This window comes from Manduca sexta, chromosome 26 (assembly GCF_014839805.1).
Source record: "Manduca sexta isolate Smith_Timp_Sample1 chromosome 26, JHU_Msex_v1.0, whole genome shotgun sequence".
Lineage (NCBI taxonomy): Eukaryota > Metazoa > Arthropoda > Insecta > Lepidoptera > Sphingidae > Manduca > Manduca sexta.
This window is the reverse complement of record NC_051140.1, coordinates 8,849,804-8,867,656: the sequence shown is the minus strand read 5'-3', so window position 1 is coordinate 8,867,656 and position 17,853 is coordinate 8,849,804. Positions and strand designations below refer to the sequence as shown.

The window sequence follows — 17,853 nt, the reverse complement described above, 5'->3', positions numbered from 1 at the left end:
TTTGGTCACAGGTTTAATATTGTATGGCTATGATTAAGTGGTACTTACGTTGAGAATAAGAAATCTCAAAACCAATAATTTGCTCCTATTTAAATAGGTATTCTAGGTGTTTGTATTCAACAGAGATCACTTTACCTTATTTGTTTCATTTGTTCCATTTGTATGGATCCATTTGTTCGTTGGCCAAAATATACTAAAAACAAATTCACTCATAGATATATCTAGATATGTCTCATAGATATATCTATATAATAGTGATCTCTATTGAACACAAACACCTAGAATACAAGAAGATCATAATACGATTTCAGTCTTAAAGGAAAGAAATAAAGATCAGGTCAAGATGTTTGAACCTTAGAAAATCTTACTCAACGTACCTACGGAACGTATTAGCATAGATTATTTATAAAAAAAGCTATATTACTGTTTATAATGTGATTATTGTGTAAGTTATTGTAAACAAATGCATTAAGGTAACTAAAATAGAAATTGTAAACATTTGTCTGAAATGGCGGTAGTGCTTAAATGTTTTGACGTTCGAAGTGATATAAATACCGGCCACTTGGTTGATACGGGGCATTTCATCGTGAGCCGTCGAGCAGAGCAATACTAAGAGACTGACAAGTTAAGTAAATATACTTTATTTTCTTTTAGTTTCTTTCACAATTAAATATTATTTATTAATAAAATATATAATATGATGATTATACATTTAATAATTTGTGAGTCGTACCTATGTTAGGGTGTATACCCTAACATAGGTATATATTGTATAATATATAATATATAAAAGATATAATAGATATATAACTGGTGCTATAGTAATGTCTAATGCCTAATGTTAATGAAACATTATATCACTGGCCATATTTATTGATGTATATCAATATAATATATGTAATAAATATATTGTATAACGAATACAGTGGTCCTCGTTTCCTTGAAAACGCATCCGCCCTTCCCTACTTGATTACTGACGTAACGTATTTATCACTGATGTCCTGATGGTATAAAATGATTGATACATATGTTCGTTTGCTTATATAAGTGATCTGTGTATAAAAATACACAATTATTTTAAAACGTCTCTACTAAAAAATCTAACAAACGCAACAGCAAGCTGTTACAACTGTATGACGTTAGTTATTTAATAGCAGTTTTTAATAAACGACCCAAATCTTCATCTTCGATCCGATCCTGAGAATAAACCAATCAAAATAAGTAAATTGTAAGCCTGTCAAAAATGGATTGTTCTGATTGGTTAATATTATTGATAGACTGAAAAAAGCGATATGCGTAGTTTATTGAAAACGGAGGTGAGACACCGTACTACACTGAATGACCAACCTATGACGAACTACAGCCATGTTATGAAGTATATAGCTTGGCGTAGACAAATATATCTATAGCATGGCTTAACCAATTTGAGTTCGATGCTTCTGTTAAAGTTTGTAATAATATAAAAGTATTGGCTTCAAAAATGCCTGTGTACGAAACCAAAACAAATCAACTTATTTCATTAGAAGAAAAAAGAAACATTATCAATACTCCTCGCCATCGGAATTAGAGGTGCGAATTGAACATAGCAAAGAAATTCTAATTCAGCTGAATTTATTTATATTACCTATAATCTATACATAGTAGGATACTTAGGTACTAAATTGAAACCTGCTTCTTAAATAATTTGTACTCAAAAAACATAATGTCTGACATAACATATACACAATTTAATATTATTCATATAATTGATAGTAATAGTCAACATTTCAAAAGGCTATGTGAACTATCACAATAAGCAGGAAATGCGAAGGTCATTGAGAGACTATAATTCTACATTTGAAATTTTAATGAGGCTGTACACACGCGGTCGTCGATTGTAAAAACGTGATTGAGAAGAAAAATTATTGTACTGGTCATAAACAATAATTGGCATAATAAACATCGCTCTGTCAAAGTAGTATGCGATGTAAGGAATGAGAATGTATCGATAAAATATTAAGCATTTTATAAAGTCCTTTTTGCTAATACACCTAAAACTCTTTGTAGTAATGGAAAACTAAACATTCATTTCAGGCCTAGTCTAGGACATTGTATTGAGGCAATGTTATACAATATTTAGTTTATACAAAAAATTACAAACCTTTTGCGAACATGTAACGGCGGTGAAGTTCTAAGAAGGCAAAATTCTAAAATTGAACACTAAAGGAATCGTTTTACTTGAACATTAATGCAATAAATTCTGTAGATTTAATTGACCAATTTTCTTTGAAACTTTTCCTTTTAATTTTCCGTGAAATCTGATATAAACCTATTATATTGCCTTTTCCACTTAAGACGTGTTTTGCCCGAGTCCCTTTAAAATCGTCTTAGACGGGTTTTACTCTAATTTAATTTCCAACTACCCTTTATTGATTTGGCTGGCAGATCAGTAAACTTGGGGGTCAATTGATGATACAGAAACAAAGATCAACACCACCCATAATAATAAAGAATTAAAGATATGCTTCTAACCTTAAAAGAAATAAATAAGGATTGCAAAGAGCAATGCGGTTGTTTGGAAACCTCCGGAATCTCACTCACCAGTCATCAATCACTATACAAAACCAAGAGGCAAAATAGCCATTTCAACACGGTTTATGTTGGTTGTTCGCACCTAATTTGTTCTGGTCGGCCACTCATACTATAAAATAATATACAGATATAGCGTGGCTTTAACATTTAAACTTTGATACATCCTGACGATTAACCTAAATAACTACAATAAAGATAATAAAAAAGTGGATAGAATTTTGCTTAAATAATTAAATATATTTTTTCTTTATTAGTATATTTTTACCTATCAACCTACTTATTACCTATAAATAGATATGTAGATTAAATTAAATACAAAGAATTTAAATTATTCAAGTCAAGTAAAAGTAGTCAAGTTCAAGTAGTAAAACTTTTAGTACGTTAAAATGTCTTTATTGTTATAATTTTTTTTTTTTAATAATAATTAAATAAATTTTGTTGACATAATCACTGTTCATTCTCCCCATCCCCATGTTATCGAAAATAAGAAAAGCACAGTCCCGTCACTCCCTTTGGGGCTGACATAGTACTTGACTGGTCAAATAGCTGTTTATAATTAAGGTGGTAGCTCAAGGTCCATTTTCATACATTTTGTTTCGGCTTTAATCTGGGTAGTAGTTAGTAGTTCGCAGTTGAAAAAATGATTATAATCATGGATATTTCGGCCTTTAAAATTTAATATGACGAAATTTTAAAGGCAGAAATATCCATGATTATTAATTATTTTACATTTTTCTTTCAACTGCGAGAACTAATCACTAACTAGACGTGAATTTAAATTCTTTACTTGCCAATACTTGTTTAGTTACCCAGATTAAAGCCGAAACAAAATGTATGAAAATAGACCTTGAGCTACCACCTTAATGTACATATATGTTATTATACTATCAGCTATCATCACAATGTTTTATTAACGTGTTTTCCTTTTATTAAAACGTCTACACAATATAGCGTCATTAACTTGTAAATCTAAAAAACTTTGTACCTCTTTTCAAACATATTGCGCGCAGGAGTGTGACATTTAGCATAATTGAGTTTATATTGAAGAGTGTAAAAAAATAAAATTTATAAATTGCGGTCGAAATTAGATTACTGGGCAACCACTAATAAAAATAGTTGTAAGTAAATTACGAGACGGAAGATCACACAAAAATATGTGAACGGTCTGAATTATATACGTAAACAACATCAAAAATGTTTCAATTAGCGACTAAGTACTAAACAAATATCAATTTCTAGGTAATCGGACTTTCTAAAAACTACCCACATTTATAACTATTTGCTACAACTTTCAATCAAGCATGAATCGTATGCAATACGTGTTAGGAAACGTGATATTTTATGGTTTATGAACATGCACAAAATGATGCACAGATAATTACTTCTTTCAGCAACACAGTACGTGTAGTAAATTTCCATGAACACACTACTGAATTGCTCGATTGAATTAAATGAAATGGGAACAGGCTCGCCCATATTACAGCATCATAAGGTGGTAATATAATCAGAGCACTGCAAATACTAACCCCCGAGCAAAACTGTGATAACATAGGGCCGTTGTGATTGGCTAATATTGTTGTATCTCAATAGTATCCAATCACAACGGCCCTATGTCTACGCACTGCGAAGGCTGCCATGCCTTCAGTACTGAGAAACAGCCTTGTTATCACAGCTTTGCTCCGTCCTTACATAAAAAACGTCTATGAATAAGGGGATAGTAAATCTCCCACTTCGCGATTACAGATTGTTTCATTCAGGCACGACTAAATGACTTCAAATTACAGCGAAGTGAAGCCCAATGAAAATATTGAAAGCTTGAGTAAATATTATAATGTGTCTAGACAGTTCTGAGAACACTACTTTCATAATATACTTCCAGATTTAAAGGTAACATTACCTAATATCTTATATTACAGCAGGTTAGGTCAGGCAGTCCTATGAAGCGAAATGGCGCCAAAGGATCCCGATTCGGATTTCGAGACGTCACACAAATTGCGTCATTGCGGTATTATATTTGCCTCTGACGTCATTGATAAACGTGATAGGCATAATGTTTTGTACACAAATAGAAAACACACCAATCCAATGCTTAGTACGTTTAACAACGGACAAGATTTGAAACGATAAATGTGTCTAACTCATGTTCTTTCGTCAAGTCCAACCTTTATGTTGATGACCTTTAATGGGAATATCGGTGCCTTGTGTGGAAGTCGACATCAGCACTAATAAGTATAAGTCATTTCATTCACGAGGACACGCTTCACCACTTGTTAGCGGAGGAGTTTCGGGGTGTCGCGGGGTAATGGGACCGATCCAAGTCTCAGCCTCGACGATATCTATCTTAGTGTGGGTGTGCATTCATGCTGCTCACGCACACTGTGAGATTATGGCAGCTAGTGGGGCGCGTCTTCGTTGATGAAATATCTATAATATGGTAGTTTAAAGTTTATAGAATTGCATAAGCCAGAATGTATGCAAGTAGGCTTTAGGTACTGGAGGTCGGAAGAGTGTTTGGGTCTCTGGAAATTTCCTTCAGCGTGCGCTACAACAGTAAGGGATTCCTTCAGGTTAGTTTTCTGTAAGGCAGTATTACTCAAGGGTCATAATAGCGTAGACGAGCAAGTCTATACATTCTGTAGACAAATATTTCAACAGTTCTGTGTCCTCTATATTGTGACCCCAAAGTGCACAACGTGTAGTTGTGGAATGAATTTTATGAAACTAGATTCTTGATATAATTTATGCTGTATAAATTAATATAGTGGCGCCTTTTGCACACTAATACCTTTTGATAGATCTTATATTGATATGTACTATCACAACTAGAAAGAAGGCAATCTAATCCGTTATTTTTACTTTCTATCCAGGATAGGAACGATCCCATCGATACAATAATTAATGGCAAGTATTATACTTAGGGTACAGTTTATACAAGTATAGTAGGTTAGCATTATCTACCAGTGTTAGTTGACGTCATCTAAGGAATTTGTTAATTTGTTATGTTTGCATAATATGGGGGAATGTAACTTAAAATGTCTACCTATCTGTCTACCAATTAAAACCTTATGCTATAGATTTAAGGATTTAAATAGCGACAATATAATTAAATGCAACGGTTACTAATTGAAACAATGTTCCGAATTTGAAAGGCATGTCAGTTCGCATAATTAAATAATAATTAAGCAAGTTAATAGACGAGACGATTGCGATTTGTTTTATTTTTTCGGTTGAATGGCAAATATTGTGCACCAGCTGGTGGATTCTTTCCTATTATTTATACTGATGAAGTCAGTTAACTCTACAAAAAGGCTGATATTTGTGTTAACGTTAGGTTCAAATTGAAAACCGGGGTACATTTTGCGCATACAAACTAAACTAAACAACAATGTTTTGTGTTAATCTCGACCTTAGTGTCTTTATATAAAGAACTGCACGATTTTCGTCGAACGCAAAACAAACGAAGACCGCAAGAATTCAACACTACATCCGCTGATGTTTAAACAATCCAAATTCGCGCAAACAAACCTCTGCGTTGTGTTGTAAAACATTGCCGCTTGCCGCTTCATATCCTCGGCAACTGAATTTTCTTCATTCATTTTGCACTACACTGGTGTTCACAATGGGGTCACTGGCTGCGGTTGTTTCGACACACCATAAAAAATCACTACACGCCTAAATGATACTCTACTGCGAGGTGATAAGGTTTAAAATGGTATGCAAATGAGTTCAAAGGTAAAGTTTTCGAGGCCGGCAAGTCGATGCACGACGCCCGCGCCTCTCACTTTTCTGTGCGAACTGACTCGACTCGGCAGTCGGCTCACTCACCATACGAATTAGATCGCCCACTCGCGCGGTCTCTCGCACCCCCCACTTGTTATTAAATATGTGTGCATTGTTATGAACGGTACGATAACTTATGAGAACATTGCCGATGAGAATCAACTTACACGGCGCGATACAGACGTCATAGCTACAGCCTACGCGCCAGATAACGGTGAATGCTCTATTGGAATATTGGTTCCAAATATACTGGAACAAATTTGATGCTATTATTACATTGATTAGAATTAAAGATAAACTAAGGTATGTACCTATATATTTTTACAGAAGGCCCTTGGAATACTGCAATTGAGCATTTGCTAGATCTGATGAAAATCATGTTTTCTGATTCCTTGACGTGAAAAGTTATTGCGGCATTTCAGTATGATTTACTAGACTATGAAAAGGCGGTGGGCACAATCGTGATGGTACAATGGTCCTATATAAAATCGACGTGGTGACAGCTTCGTTGTTGCGTTCCTTTGTACGAATGACGAGGCTATGTACGAGTAAGACTTAATATCCTCTTCCATCTCTTTTTTTCCATAAATGTGCCCACGATTATAGTACACTTGTTTATGGGTTGTGACTGATGATGATACCTTAACATCAGTCAAGGTTTTTGCTGTAAGATTAACGCTAGTTTATTGGCTTTTTACCACCCAATGGATTTTAGAGGTATGGTATTTTGCAAAGATAATGATGAATTTTCTTTCACATCACTGTGAAATCAGCTTTTGCTTGCAGTTTTTTTGGATCGTTAGGATTTGTTGACATTTAATAAAATAGCTTGTTACTAGAAGCCTGGTAAAGTTACTATGCTTTATAAATACCTTTACTATTATGGGTGTTTATTGGCGGCACTGATCACTTACCATAGGGTTGCTCATTTTCATTCTCACTAGGTATAAAAGATCAGATCGCACATATTTCTGGCAGTGCATTATATGAGCTGTTTATCGTTAATTGACTGCATTTACCTTATCCTATTAAAAATGCAAGGTAAAATACATATACATAAATAAAACATCATATTACATTTTCGAATTTGCTTGCCTTCATGGTCGACAATGACACTACCACGCTAATTAATATTAACCATTGCATTTGAAGGAATGCTGCTGACATATTTATCTGGACTGATTCAATCGGGGTGGTCTGATGTTTTATACAAAAACGTGAAATAATAGTTTCCTGTTGCGTTTCGTATGGTGAAACAGGACTCTAATCTCCCTAATTCCTATTTCCATTTGGTCTGGTAACACATCTATGAGTTTTTCGCTATTAATAATAATAATAATATCAGCCCTGTATTATATACTTTTGCCCACTGCTGAGCACGGGCCTCCTCTACTACTGAGAGGGATTAGGCCTTAGTCCACCACGCTGGCCTAATGCGGATTGGTAGACTTCACACTCCTTCGAATTTCCTCACGATGTTTTCCTTCACCGTTAAAGCGAACGATAAATTCACAAAGAATACACACATGATTTTTTTTAGAAAAGTCAGAGGTGTGTGCCCTTGGGATTTGAACCTGCGGACATTCGTCTCGGCCGTCCGTTCCACACCCAACTAGGCTATCGCCGCTTTTTTTTTTTTTTTTTCGCTATTATCGGTGTGCTTTTATACAGTTACAAATAATACAACCTTCGAAGCCAGAAATCAATATAGTTATATTCTAAAAAGCTATACCTATAGGAGGAGGGGTCAATATACAAAATACTTGAATTGGAAACATGGAGCTCAAGTAATTATTTTTCGGTCATAGACCTATTTTTAAATTAAAACTTGTGACATTCGATTAAATTGATATTCCATTAATCAAAGAAAGATTCGTGCTGTCGTAACGTAAGACACTTCCCTCCGCGCGCGCGCACGGTGCGGTGACGTACTTACGCACTGATTATTAAAATTGTGCAATTCTCGGTAGTTCCTATACCCAGAGTGGGAATGATACGTCAAAATAATTTATAAGAATAATTATATTATTACTAGCTGACCCGACAGACGTTGTCCTGTCAACTATGAATTTGCAGCGCGCATTCTGTCAATCGCTGAAATTAACTTTTCTTAATTTTTTTAACGTTCCGCTCAACTTCCTTAATTTTTTCTTTCATGAGAACCTTCTCCTGACAATAACAAACACAACAAAAAAAATATTTGTGAAATCGGTCCAGCCGTTCACGCGTGATGGCGTGACCGAGGGAAATAGGGATTCATATTTATAATATGTATAGATTTCTAAGTAACATTAAGGCTGGCTTGTACAACTCTTAATGTATGACAATGACAGCACGACAGCACGAATCTTCCCTCTAAGCAGTAACGACAACTTGTGAGTGAGGGTACTTGGCCGGTTGCCGTAAAGGTAATAAGTATTTCTATTCCGTGTATTTGCCATTTAACTTAGTATTTTTAATAGCGTTTAATTCAATTTAACATGCCAAATAATAACGACGACCCGCCTGATCGGGGTCCAAACCCTTTTCGTAAAAGCGGAATAATATCGAGATCGCCTTCTTCCGCAAAACCCAAGCGACTTTTTAGTGAAAATTCGCCGTCAATCAATGCTTCACCGGAAATAAATCGATCCGCATCTCAAAATACGGTTTCGCCTAGGTCCGACGATAACATTGAAAAAGAGGATAATTATTGCGATTTGGTTTCTGAGGCCGCGAATTATTTGTCCAAAATAAATGAACTCGTGAATGATCAGGGTTCACGTATGAACGTCGCGAATAAGTCTGCGATAATGGACTTTACTCAGCGCATCACAGCAATCGTTTCGGTGTTGGCCCTAAAGTCATCGTGCAACGAAACCAAGTTAGCCAATGCGCAACGGGAGCTAGAAGGTATCAAGAATTGTCCCCGTCCTACTCCACCCAAAGCGGACGGCAAAATGACCTACGCGAGTTCCGTTAAGCTCCGTCTGCCAAAACAAGCCCCGGCAATGGAGCCTCGCGCGCCTCTCCCGTGCGTAGTGGCTTACCCGACTAGCGAGCGGACAGCTGATCTCACGTCATCGTCTGCCACGAAACAGGCGCTGTTTAATGCAATTAAACCTAGCGACGACGGGTTTCAAATCGTAGGCGTTAAAAAAAAACCGCGAAAGCTGGCGTTGTACTTCGCGTTGCCAACGAACGTCAGATTCACAAACTCCAGTCGGTGGATGCATTAAAATCAGCTGGTTTACGTTTAGAGAAACCAAAAGGTCGACGTCCGCGAATTTTAATTAAAGATGTCCCATCCTCAATGGAAGACAAACCGTTTTTAACAGCTTTGTATCGGCAAAAATATTAAGGGATGAAATGCCAATTAAGGAGGACGATTTCATTAAATCCGTAAAAAATCGTTCGGCGACGTAGTTTGGAACACGGACGTAAATGGATAGGCGTGGAAATTGATTCGGAAGTGAGAAAACATCTAGTTGCGACCAAAGACAAACTATTTATAGATTGGGCAACTTGCAGGTTTATTGATGACGTGGAGATAGTCCGCTGCCTCAATTGCCAACAATACGGGCATGTGCATAAGTTCTGCACCATTAAAACACCAACTTGTGCCGTTTGTGCCGAGGCACATGAAACCAAGGCTTGTCCACATAAGGACAATCGTGATTTTAAGCCCGTATGCGCAACTTGCAAACGTTTTAAGAAACCCCACGACCATCGCTGTGGGTCTCAGGAATGTCCGTCATACAAACATAAATTAGAAACCCTCATTTTGTCAACTAATTATTAAATAAATTTAATATGGATAACTTTATTATCGGACAATTAAATCTCCACAACGATAGGGTGGCGACGTCGGAATTAGATACGTTAGTTCGGGATTATAAACTCGACGTTGTACTTGTACAGGAACAATATCAACACGCTCGACTGCGTAGCAGAGTCGTACAGCTTGATAGCAGCTCACGAGCTGGCATTTATGTAGCGAACTCTAATTTCACTGTAACTTCAGTGCGTAATCTCATGACGTCACACTGTGCAGTCGCGGAGGTTTCAAATCCGAGCTGTAAGGTTTTCATAGTGAGTTGTTACTTTCAATACTCGGACCCGGTAGGACCACATATACACCATCTCCGCCAGGTTTTACGATCACTTGCAGGTCGTAAAGTAATTATAGGCGCTGACGTTAATGCGTCATCTACTCTTTGGTATGGCAAATATCGATCCACCGATACCGATCGGCGTTGCGCCGTCGAAGATTTCATCGCAGAGATGAATCTTGGTATTCACAATACCCCGATGCACCACCAACTTACTGTAGCCCTACGGGCGAGTCTTCTATTGACGTCACACTTTCTAGTGGAGACGTTCGACTTGATAGGTGGCGTGTCCTGCCGGATGCGTCATGTAGTGACCATCGCCTGATTGTGTACGAATTCTTGCCTAGATTGACACAAGGTTTTATTCATAACAACTATGATTTTAGATATAAAACTAAAGGGGCTAACTGGGACTTTTTTAGCTCTTTATTTGCTAGACATGCCAGAGATTTTACTCGCAATGATCTCTCACCTGAAACATGTGCTGAACTTATGTCGGCCACGTTCACATACTGTGCAGATGTTGCTATCGGTCGAGGTTCAATTACAAATACTCGTAGATGTGATTGGTGGAACGAAAATCTAGTCCACCTACGCCGAATCTTTCGTAGGGCGCGCAGGAGGTTTAACAGGCTTAAAAAGCGTTGTGTCACAGGTGACACTTTTACATCTGCTTTTAATGAACTTAAAATTGCCAGGTCGCACTATAGAGCAGCAGTACAAAAATCGAAAGGTAATTTATTGCGTAAAATCGCCGCGCGGTTAGATAAGGAGGGCCCTTGGTCTCCCTTTATACCAAGAGTTTAAAGCAAATAGACCAATTAATTTATCTTACATCGATAATATTAAATTTAATAATAGCTATACGACTGGTATTGAGGAGACTACGGAAACACTGTTGCATTCACTTATACCCGATGATATTATTAATGACAACAATTATCACAACCAAATTAGAATGTGGGCCGCGGAATTGCCAAACTCTCCAGTCTCAAACCTTGCGACATTAGATGAATTTATTGCCATTGTTGCATCTCTGCCGTTAAACAAAGCCTCCGGCGAGGATAAAATGTCTAACAAGATGATTAAAGAAGCGTGTAAATCAGCCGGAGATTCGTTACTATCTGTCTTTAACCGATGTATTGCTGAAGGTATATTTCCGCGAATATGGCGCTCCGGTTTCATTCGAATAATACCTAAAAGTGGCGACAAGGCTCCCGATGATCCCAAGTCATATAGACCTATTACGTTGTTACCATCTTTAGGTAAACTTCTAGAACGCCTCATTGTCCCTCGTCTGCTACCGGGCGGACCAGTATTTCACAAAAATCAATTCGGATTTACCATAGGTAGGTCGACTACAGACGCGGCAATATCGGTTAGAAGAACAGTAAGTATATCGGAACATAAATATGTACTCGGTATCTTCTTAGACATCTCCGGTGCCTTCGACAATGCTTGGTGGCCTATGATACTTCTTAAGTTAAAAATACGAGGCTGCTATAGGAATATATATTCCCTAATTTACTCATACTTCTCGTACGGAACATCCAAACTGAAACTCGGCCACCATGCCGTGTCGAAGTCGCTGAGTATGGGATGTCCACAAGGCTCAGTTGTAGGTCCTTATTTATGGAATTTGAGCTTCGATGATTTTCTTTCAATTCCCTTACCTGTAGGATGCACTTTAACCGGATATGCGGATGACGGCCTCTTACTAATAGAATCTAATAGTAGATCGGGGCTTGAAAGTTTGGCGGATACGTGTTTACAATTAATATCTGAATGGGGTGAAAGAAATCGCCTTACATTCGCACCTCACAAAACGTTCCAACTGCTTTTAAAAGGTATATTAAAATCACCGCCGCGAATAAAATTTAATAATATTGTTGTAAAAAGGAAAGAATCGGTTTGTTATTTAGGATTGATTTTAGAACGAAATTTTTCCTTTCTAGAGCATATAAAAACGTCGGGGAAAAATCAAAACGTAACTTTTACGCCTTGACAAGGATATCGACCTCTACGTGGGGACTGTCTTTCACTACGCTCAAAATCATCTATGGAGCGACTTACTTAGCTTGCATTACATACGGATCACCTGTATGGGCCGATAGGGCAACTATCGGTGCTGTGCGCAGGAAACTGCTCCAGAGTCAACGATTGGCGTTGATATTCTTGTGCAAGGCGTATAGAACTGTTAGTACAGAAGCTTTGCCTGTCCTCGCGGGTGTACTCCCTGTCGATTTGAGGTACAGCGTCGCGCCGCTATGTATTACTCAACCAGAGAGGATAAAAAGTTTCTTACGTCTCGCGAGCTCTTAAGAATCGATAGACTATTTAAAACGCACACTGATGTACACAACGAGTTATTAAATGAATGGCAATGTAGGTGGGACTCGTCTTCGAAAGGGCGTCATTTATATAAATACTTTCCGTACGTTCGCGATCGCCTAATTAAAACTTGGCTAGAAATAGATTACTGTGTATCGCAATTTCTTACCGGCCATGGTAATTTTAAGGGTAAACTGTTCTCATTTAGGCTGGTTGATTCCCTGCGTGCCCATGCTCTACACCTGGTTACGAGGTTGAACAATCTGCTCATCACGTACTTTGGGAGTGTGGTCTCTGGCATGAAGAGCGCAACATCATGTTAAACAGTATGCAAATAACATCTGGGGTTGTATACTACATGGACCTTGTTGAGACTAGACGGAATTTCCGTGCTTTCCGGCGTTTTTGCCATGCCTATTGTAATCAAATCTAACAGCTCATGTGATAGGACCCTTTCATTTAATTTTATCCGTGGTGCTTTATAACTAGCTTATCTAGTTGTAAACGTCCCTATCCTTGAGGTTAAATCGCCTCCTTACATCATGATTTTGTCACCCGCATTGCTCTGGAGGGAAGTGGACAATTAATATTTCCAACTCCTCCCTATTTTTTCTATTTGATTAATTTCGTTGCGGGATAATGACATATTAGTTTTCCCTGAGACTCGCCGAGCTTCACTGCTCGGTGTCACAAAATGCGTGCCACTGCTGATCCTGGCTTACAGGAGTTGTAGTGGTGGGTGTGAGGGCGGGAAAGTCTCTAATCAAAGAAAGATTTTTATTCAATTAAAAATAACTTTATTGAAATGACGCATAGCTTAAGTTGTTTGATTTATTTACTAGTGTATGTGCGCGGTTTGCTTTAGATACATCATACAACTTAGTTTTATGTTTGTATCTATGTATCTGATATCAGGGTCGGGATCTCGCGTCATTTTCCAGTCGTGCTGATGCGGGAACATCGGCGCGGGATCGCGTGAGATGGCATATGACAGACAGATTGAGGGCATGTTATATTTTTTCGAAAGCATTTTCAATCGAATGCTGACCATAGTAAAGTTTTAAGATCTCGCCAATGCCAGAATCTCGCGAGATTGAAAATTTTTGGTCCAACCATTAACAAGATTAAAGAGAGGCAGCTTGATTGGTCTCCCTAGTATTCAGCAAAGATTAAACTTGAAAGCAGCCAAATCTATCATAACTTTACTGTACGAAAACAGTTTTTCCATATTGTTTTATCAATTAAATAATATCTATGACGACGAAAATTTTTAGTAAACATGCATTTTTTTTGTTGGCATGTATTCTCCAATCTTTTTCGCCACTAACGGCGCGGCGTGACAACTTTTGTTTTTATTGAATGGTGTAAAAAGGCGTATGAGGACAATGGAAGTATCGATTTTTTTTTAATATACAATTTGAACAACTTATCGAAAGTTAGTTGTCAGTCAGAAGGGCGCGTAGAAAGCATTAAAGGTATTTTGTTTATTTTTCTTAATTTCTATTATTAAAAAGTAATTTTAATTTTTTGTTGGATTGCAAAACACAAACAACGACAACAATTTATGTATGCCAGTGCGTGAAGCGTAGAGCCAACCAGTATTAAACATAGGGTAATGTGTAAATTGTTGTAAATACTAATCAGTTTGCAACTAAATAGTCTTAAAAAATAAATTGATAAGTACTTTTAGAAATTGACAAAGTTCTGAGCAAGTACGTTTGGCAGACAGTTGTTGCCATGGTTACCGATACTTAAAAATGTGATATCATCAAATCGTTCTAAATGGTTTGTGGTTACCCACATTATAAAAATGGCGATAGACTCGCCCCTTATCTCATCATGGGACGAAACATACTTGGCGAAAAGTGGGTGCCCTGGTTGCGCCTCTGCATACCCTTTTCAGGATAAATGCGTGATGAATGTGTGTGCGACACTATAAAAATGACATATCTATATAACCACTACATAACTATACTGTTGTCTTTAGATATCACCAACTTTGGCCTATGTATGTTGAATAATTAATAAAATCTTTCCAAATTTTTCCAAAACCAACTGTGCATACATATCGTTTAATTGGTCAATAATGATAGCTGGCCATTGTTTAATGAACAAGTTATTAAGCCTAAACACATACTGTGAGATTGGTGTATTAAATTAGGTTATTATGTACGCAAAGAAATATGTGTAAAGATAAATTTACTCTTAACTTGTTTTACTTCCTCTTTTCAGAATAACTCCATGGTTGCGGCACTCTTGCACTATGAACTGCGAGGTTTTCGATCGATTACCACATGAGCAAATGTTCGTTTAACAATATTATAAAACAATGCATACCTAGTTTATGCCTTCATAAAATGCATTAACTATGCATTGCATATATTATGGAAAACACATTAATAAAAGAAACATTGTGGTTTATCAGTAATGACCCAAAGTAATAATATCATTAAAACAAAAGCAATGTAATCTTTCTAATTCATGTTTTTGATGATGATATTTGATGATGGCAAATAACAATATTTTTAATATGAGAGTATGTTGACAATGTACTAAACCCAACACAAAGGAATCATCAAAATCCTATTCGATTTTGAAGAGTCTCCATCTCCATCTTCGAAATACATGTTCTTATAGCAAGGAAATTAAAATGGGACCATTATCTCTTTTGAAGGCTTTTAATAATAGATATTACACATCTCAGAATTATCAAGACAAGCTTTATCTATCTAGCAGAATATTACAACAACTAATTGTAAATAGTGAATCATCTGAAATTAAACTAATTTTCCGGATTCTATCGCGGTTTTTTGTTTTTTATTTTTCTCCCGACGTTTCGAAGATTTTGCAGCCTTCATGGTCACGGGGGGGACTGAGGTGTTGTTCATCCGCAAAGTCAAAGTTACAATATCTATCTACATTTTACAATTATACAACTTTTTTAAAATTTTAGCTGTTGGTGGTCCGATCTACGCAGAATGAGCACAGTGTCTTGAAGTGGCTATTGAAATTAAAAAACATCCTAATTTCAATAGGAAAGATGGTTGGAAGCTTGCACAAGCCTGGGATCCAGTTCTACATTTAATTAAATCGGAACCCAAAAGACCGGCTGCCAGACTTCAAGACACTGTGAGCTCATTCTGTGTAGATCGGACCACCAACAGCTAAAATTTTAAAAAAGTTGTATAATTGTAAAATGTAGGTAGATATTGTAACTTTGACTTTGTGGATGAACAACACCTCAGTCCCCCCCGTGACCATGAAGGCTGCAAAGTCTTTGAAACGTCGGGTGAAAAATAAAAAACAAAAAACCGCGATAGAATCCGGAAAATTAGTTTAATTTCAATGTCTAACATTCGCGTAAATATAAGAAATCATTAGTGAATCATCTATTCTTAAAACATATCTTTGACTAGCTGAATTGTGATAATGTATATCTGTTAATTATTTACTAAATAATATTATAACAGTTAGGTAGTGGAACCTGGTTGGTCGTATCAGCTTTCAGCATTTGGATTGGAAGTTAAACTAATTGCAAATACTATTGTCACTTTTCCTACTAAAAGATGAGTAAATCAAAGAGATATTTAAATATAGACACACAGAATTTTCATCATTCAGTTGTCTAAACAATTTTATAAAATTCTTTATTCAAATGTACATATACAGTAATATTATATACAGTAATCATAGCTCAGTATATAATTTTTATTAACATTTTCTAATTTCAAAATGTGTTCTCATGGAACAAATCAAAGTATCTAGGGTATGCTTTATATTGCCCATATAGGCTTAACTTAGTTATAAGATACAGCTAAAATATTCATGCAAAAACTAGCTAATGTCACCCACTACTATGACACTTTTTAAACATCACACTTTCAGTCAGAATAACATTCACACACACACCATATTCCTACTAAAGCACAAAAATTATAAAAAAAAATGAAAATTAAAAGTGGGATTTCTGGTGAAGTATTTGTTATTCATGGATGATTTTTGGCACAATGTTAACAGAGGTTACGATGAGTGGTTTCATTTATTTATGCAATATCAAAATGAATAAACAGGCCTGGTATTATTATAGCTGGGGACAGAGTGTTATTACATCAATATATAGCAACAATGGTTTTCAGATATTTAAGGGCACTCGAAGGATTAATGTGAAACAACGTCTGCAATAACAATCTTAATGCTGACAAATATATTGAGAATAGATTTAAATTGGGTGAGGCACCAGCTTAGCCATGTGATGCTTATCCTGCTATATAAAATAATTCATAATTAATAATTTTGATTCTATAAATATTAATAATGACTACTAACACTAGGATCCGTAAAACAGATTACGATTGATACTTTATCAGTTTTGTAGTTGTTATACAATACCTATTCTAAAATAAACAGTAGAAAATGTAAAAACTAGGTAAATTGTACTTTTTGAAAGAATCCTCTTTCAATTTATTTTAATAATAAACAGATATCATTTAAGGCTTTGTTATCAGTTTAATAAGCAGTCGTTAGTGGGAGTCTCGTTTTATAAATTCTTAACAAAAATGTAAGAAATAAACAAGAATGTAATAAGTAAGCAATAAAATTTTACAACTTACGTAGAAAATATCGGCGAATAGCTATAGTTGTATTCATTTTTTTTAACCATGCTTCACTCTAAATTTTGAAGATTAACTATAACTTTTTAAGTTTAGAACAAAAATATGTTTTCAAAACATAAACAAATATTGACATTGACGTAGTCCACTAAGAACCGTATTTTTTCACGAGAATTGACAGTTGACACTTTTACTCTTAGTGCTGCCATGTAAATTTTTGTAAAAATATATAAAAAAAATTATATAAAACTATGAACACAACTTAGATAATCTAAGAATAAACATAATCTATATATTTTTAAAAGATATTTCTTCTTATTGAACGTGAATATATTTATATAAATAGTGCCATCTGTGTGTTATTTTTGGATATCAGTGGTTTGAGGTTGGTTGTCTTCATTGCTCATTCTATAGTTTAGGCGTAAAAATGAATGCGTTTTCCAAAGTCTAATGACTAGCTATACATTGAA

At 36.1% G+C, this 17,853-nt stretch overlaps 1 protein-coding gene across 2 annotated transcripts in view; it reads right to left on the bottom strand.

The window, feature by feature from the left end:
* Positions 1 to 17,541, bottom strand: part of LOC115445668 (sialin) — a 42,960-nt gene extending 25,419 nt beyond the window's left edge. The window contains exon 1 of one of the 2 annotated variants that reach the window (XM_037443396.1): positions 17,384 to 17,541. In XM_037443396.1, the coding sequence (XP_037299293.1) occupies positions 17,384 to 17,433 (50 nt within the window). In that variant the 5' untranslated portion in view covers positions 17,434 to 17,541. Of the gene's footprint in view, positions 1 to 6,096; positions 6,482 to 17,383 lie in introns of those variants that run through there. The other variant, XM_030172032.2, reaches the window with a different exon arrangement.
* Between the last annotated feature and the right edge of the window lie 312 nt (positions 17,542 to 17,853).